Source organism: Etheostoma spectabile, chromosome 23, assembly GCF_008692095.1.
Source record: "Etheostoma spectabile isolate EspeVRDwgs_2016 chromosome 23, UIUC_Espe_1.0, whole genome shotgun sequence".
In the NCBI taxonomy this organism is placed as follows: domain Eukaryota; kingdom Metazoa; phylum Chordata; class Actinopteri; order Perciformes; family Percidae; genus Etheostoma; species Etheostoma spectabile.
In genome coordinates, this window is record NC_045755.1 from 12,996,704 (window position 1) to 13,002,703 (window position 6,000).

Here is a 6,000-nt window from a genome sequence, read left to right on the forward strand (position 1 = left end):
CATACTAGCGGGTTAGACATAGTAGACGCCTTTTGAAAGCATCAACATCAGAGCAGCTCATGGCGGATTCAGATCGCCTCCCTATCATGCATGAAAATGGAGCACCATCAGAGCTTCATGAATTAAATAAAAGGTGGCAGAAGAGATGAGTAGGTGATAGCGTAAGTGTGAAGAGAGACAGAGAGCAAGAGAAAGGCAGGTCTGAATACATATGTCAGGGAAGGCTAATTAACACAGCACATCAGCATAGCCTGCCCAGCTCCTCGAGAGGGATAAAAACCTGATGCCATGAGGAGAGAGCTCTGCAAAAAAACAGTGCATGTACAGGTTTGTGCTTGTTTGTTTGTGCATACACAAATCTTGCCTGTATTAACAATCTGCCCTTGGTGCTAAATGACCCAGCACATAATTACAAACTCTATAATCCAGATGGCAAACAAGGAAAGCATTTATAATTTCTCTTCTGCAGTTGTTGTGCAAGTGGTACATGTAAAGATTGTAGACTAGCTCAACTGATTTGAAAATAGAGAAATTACAATTTAAATATATTTACTCAAAATATATATATATATATATATATATATATATATATACATATATATATGTATATGTAAGTATATACTGTATATGTACAGTGTATGTATGCATGTTGAGGTATATCTCAGTACTATGTGTTGCGACTGAAAACAAGCTAAAACCATGCTTACTCAAATAGTCAGCTATAGTTAGCTAAACGTAATGGATAAATGGTTGAAATCATAGACTGTATATTAAGATGGATGGCCTGACAGCTGTCAGTAGTGAAGCCAAAACATCTCAATATCCCCCTAGTGTCTGGCTGCAGTATACATCATAGGCCGTGCATGTTAGCGGATGGGACAATGGCCAAACTAAATAAATCAAAGTACACATCAAATGTTTCCCAAAAATGGTTTCTGTCATTTTAGGTATTCTTATGCTGATGTACAGTATGTTCAAGTGTTGAATTCTGCATAAATGCATATGCAAATGTGACCAAACCGATGTAAACATTGACAGTTTAACAGTTTGAGAATATTATTGTTACAATATTAGTGTTCAACATCCTGTTCGAAATCATTCAAACATTTTAAAGTGAAACCATTAATCAGACGGTACCATTAGCACACAAATCATCTGTTTTGAATTCACAATTATTGAAAATTATGGGCATTGTTGAATTTAAAACTGCACAATGTACATTTAAAGTCAAACAAAATGATTTACCGTATAACATATGAATGCATAACAATAGAGACAGGATATCTTTTAAGAGGGACATTAATGTTTAAACAACCTCTTGCGCAAACTACTGTTAAAACGTGTATTTCAGTGTGTGGGGTGACCTTATGGAATGGACTAAACAATGACATCAAACAAAGCCATAACATTATACAGTTCAAAAATAGATTAAAGAAAACAATAGTTGAATAAAACAGAATCATTATTGTTATTGTATAACTACAATTTTTGCATTTCACACATATACGCATGCATATGTTGTGTCATGCATATATATATTTGTGTTTGACATTGTGAAGTAGGGACAGGACTTTATAAGCATTATTTTTCTGTCTGCTTCTCCGTATTCTCTTGATTCTTCAAGATAAATAAAAGAATAAAAAAGGAATAAAGATGACGTGTGAAAAAGGGGGTTAGGGTTCTGGGCATTGGCTGCATTTGACAAGGTTGCAAACCACTGCTAAAAACAAAACAAAAATGCAAACCCAAGGTAGGGAAAGCAGCCATAACATTATATTCTTGCCTTTTCAGCAAAAGCACACTTGATGGACAAGAGCAGCGCTTTGCAACAGCAAGTCCACATTAGTGCAATGAGTCAGGGTTTTGAAGGGTTTAAAGTCACACCACACAATCGTGTTACCACTCAGAAAAATGCACAGAGGCGCTAACCAGCCATCAATCTATCACTGGTTGGTAATGAAACAGAATGCGAGCATCTGGAGAAATAGGCAACATGCAGTGCCGACAGTTAAGCACTTGTAAAAGCCATAAAACACAGCTCTGACGTACGGCCACTGTGCACATCTGAAATAGCTCTAAAATAGAGGGCCAATAAAAGGGGATATCAATGTGATGTGCAAAGTATGTATTTATGGTAGGGTGACATTCCAAGATGGGAAAACGGTGTCTGTGCAACAAGGAGGGATGCAAGAAAACGTGCGAGGGCCAAAGATGTCTGGGCCGGTCTGGGCATGGAGCAGTCTTTTTAGGAGTTTAGAAGGACCCAGAATGACATCTGGGTCCTTTTTGGCATTGCCTCTTGCATTTACTCCTGATTTGTGTGTTTGTGTGTCTTTATGTTGTAGTCTTGTTCCCTTTTATGCTTCTTCCTTGTAAGAACCCAGTTTTCTGTCTTAATCGACTGCTACACCCACAAGTCGTTATACGTACATTACTTAAGAGATCATTTGTCCATGTACTCCAAAATGATCCATTTGACAAGATTGGAAAACTAAAACTACTTGAAGGTTAAGGTTGGTTTCAAACCAATGTTGATTGAAGGCAACCCTGTCTCTTAAAAATAGTGTATACTGTGCTGTCATCACAGTACTTACAATCAACTACACCATCACAAGAGTTCCATGTCAGTGGGATTGTAAACAGGATTGTTTTCAGCCTTTCAACTAACAACACATGCTTGTGATTGTCTGATGGGGACAGTCCCGTTCTGCACCAGTCATCTGAATCTATCCATCTTGTAACTCCTGCATCATTTCCTCTCTTTCCGTCCGTATCTACACCCCCCTCGCATCCAATACTGATTATGAATAATAATCACCATGTGCGATCCATCTGTTGTTGGACAAACATCAAATGAGTGATATCTGCCAAATTCATTTGGCGAGACATCACCTTCAGCTGAGAGGGTGAGCCAGAAGCAGAGAGTGCGCTGAGTGTGTCGCAGCAGATGCTTTCAGGCAGTCCAGCCTGCACTCAGCGTCCTCCCTCTCTGTCCTCACATTCCCATTCCCGCACATCTGCTCTGTCTGGTTTTCTTCCAGACTCCTCCTTCTATCCTGCCCTTTATCCCCTTCTCCCCTCCCCTCCCCTCTGTCCCGCCCTTGCCTTATAAACCCATTAGCTGTGACACACACACACACACACACACACACACACACACACACAGCTCTGTTATGTAAAGGCTATGGTTTAAACACTGTGTAAAGACTGGAGAGGGAGAGCTGTGGCAATATTGTGGCAGCCCCCCAGCAACTGTCCTCTGTGTCTAATGGGGTTATAAATAGCTGAATGAATTATAAGAAAAGCCATTTTTAAAAACAAAAATACCAACTTTTGGTTTATAAGAGATAGAATTTCAAAAATGACTTTGTCTTGCTTTAAAGCGAGCCTATACTTCTGTTAAACAGCAGCTAATGTGGCCACAAGTGACAATTTCCAAATGCTTAAATAAATTAGCACAAGACTCATTAATGTCAGTCACGTAGAATATCCCTTTAAAGTCAGCTAACATTCTGCTATTATTTATATTAATATTAGTCTTTTTTTTGCTAATGATTACATTTGTTTTATTAGAGAAACACTGTTATTTATTCAAACAATAACGTAGGCAGTTTAAAGTCAAAGCAAGAACTTTTTCAAAGCCATATCAAGTTTTTTTTTTTAAGCTGATATGCAGTCTTTCAGGCAACCAATAAATTATATTAAGTTTGGTACGCTGTAAAGCTTCATCAACTTGGAGAAACAGTGAAGAATGTGTTAATAAATCACTGAAAAAATCAAAAGTCACAAACAAAAAATACAACTCACAAACCTCATTCCAACAAAGTCTTCTTGGGAACGTCTCCGTGCATATAAGCATGGATTTAAATCTGCATCCCAGATCAGCCATTATTATTCTGGGAGTGTCCTCTGAACTTAGCAGTGTTGATTTGTTAATGCATGTTGTAATGCAGCGCGGGAAGGAATACAGATGAGATTCTGCCCAGTGTGTTTTTATCCCTTTTGAGCAGTATCCAGCGTGCAGGTATGCACAGTGAGTGCAAAACGCACGGACTATTACAATAAATAAATAATGAACAAATAAAGCATGTAGCCCTACTTAGTGTTGGTGTGGATTACTGCTGCTAAGTGTGGTTAAGTATCTTAAAGAGCAAATCATCTGTCACAGTCACACTACTACCACCGAAGTAGAGGACATCATTTGCATCTGTGCAGTTTCAAAACACTGCTAGGTCACAGCCAATATTGCCTTTCACTCATTCAGTCTGTATATTCTCTTTTGTTTGTTTCAGGAACCCTGATAAGGGCCTTCAGTTCCTGATCTCTCGAGGCTTCATCCCAGATACACCTATTGGCGTTGCCCACTTCCTGCTGCAGAGGAAAGGCTTGAGCCGACAGATGATAGGCGAGTTCCTCGGAAACAGCAAGAAGCCCTTCAACAGAGATGTCCTAGAGTGAGTAGCACATATTATTTCCAGAGACCGTTTTAGGATAATTTACCGCTCCTCACGAGGGGATTCTCCTAACTAATCCCTCCATTTTCTGGGAGATCAGGGGTCAGGGTTAACAGGAAAATCCTCAGCTTTATTAGCCACAATATAGTGGTTGCTAGTTGTGTTGATACCTGGGCCAGCTGTATATAGGGTTTCATACGGGACATATTTCAAATCTGTCTAGGGGTCAAATGATTCCCTGAAACCTAAATGTAAAACCTAAAATATAACTTCAGGATCCACTTATGTCAAAGCGTTTATTTTTGCAGACTTTAACCTTTTATTACATTTTTTACCTCAGTAAACTAAATGAAACCAGCTGAAATTGAAGTGTCATGATGCAACAAACAACTTTCATTTTAATACCTTTTATTTTTATGTGGACCCATCATGCAGTACAGTTTGTTTTTTACAGCAGAATAAAAATAAAAAGGAAAGAAAAAAAACGAAAAACCCAATGGGTTTAGAGATGCCTCCTTATTGTATTACTCATCAAATAAATGTGAGGACACTGCAACACACTCACGTGCATATGACTCGCTTCTCCCTGTAAGTTTTATTCCAGGTCATCAACCTGATTGGCAGTATTTGCTATAAAGCTGCGGGGATCTTTTTCTTTTCTCATTTTCATCTTTGAAAAAATTCCTTTCTTTCTTTCATTCATTTGTGTTTTATTTTTTATTTTATTACATTCTCCCATTCCCCAGTTACTTCTAAATTTGCATATCACCCGGAGGACGTACCGCAGATCTTTCTTTTATCCTCCCTTTTGTCCAAGTTATCAAACCGATAACACTTTTAGTCTTTTCAAGGTTAGACATACACGACACAGCACTCTACCAAGTTGTTCACCCAAGGCTGTCCTCATCTAATATCCATATTTTTCTTAAATGGACACCATCATGGCTCCAAATGCATTGCATTAACAGGATTATGCTTTCAAGGCTTCAAACTCCAATTCACAGCATGGATATATTTCAACCCAGGTGACATTGGGATATGTAGAAGTATTATTTTCCTTCTTTTCCTACAAAACAGTCATACATCCGCACTCTGCGTGGAAGTGATGTTGAAGAGAAACATGATAGAAGAGTGCAAAGTATGTGCAAGAGCACTTTCGATAAAGTGTAGTCACAGGGGAGCGGTTGAGGGATTGCAGTCTAATGTGAAAATCACTCATGTTGATTTACTGCGTGCGTGCGTGCGTGCATGTCTATGTTAGTATTTTGTTTGTGGTATCTTTTTCTTGTACTTATAAAGCTAATTGTGCCTCATTCCCTTCACATTTCTCCAAGCATTAACAACAATAGTTAAAACATCTAAAGTCAATTATGCCAAATTGTGGTTAAAGATTTGGGATCCAAAAAAGTGGCACCCCGAATACTCATTTGCCGATAATGTATTTTTCCTTTTTAGCAGAAAAATGAGATCTGTATTCAAACTGTCATCTATTGGCTCCTCAAAATATTGTTCCATCTGGTGTGTGTGTGTGTGTGTGTGTGTGTGT

The 6,000-nt window shown here is 38.6% G+C and overlaps 1 protein-coding gene across 4 annotated transcripts in view; it reads left to right on the forward strand.

Moving 5' to 3' along the window:
* Positions 1-6,000, forward strand: part of iqsec3a (IQ motif and Sec7 domain ArfGEF 3a) — a 102,665-nt gene that overhangs the window by 67,545 nt on the left and 29,120 nt on the right. For all 4 annotated transcript variants that reach the window (XM_032505330.1, XM_032505329.1, XM_032505332.1 and 1 more), the window contains one exon: positions 4,293-4,454. In XM_032505330.1, coding sequence (XP_032361221.1) covers positions 4,293-4,454 — 162 coding nt within the window. The remainder of the gene's footprint in view (positions 1-4,292; positions 4,455-6,000) is intronic.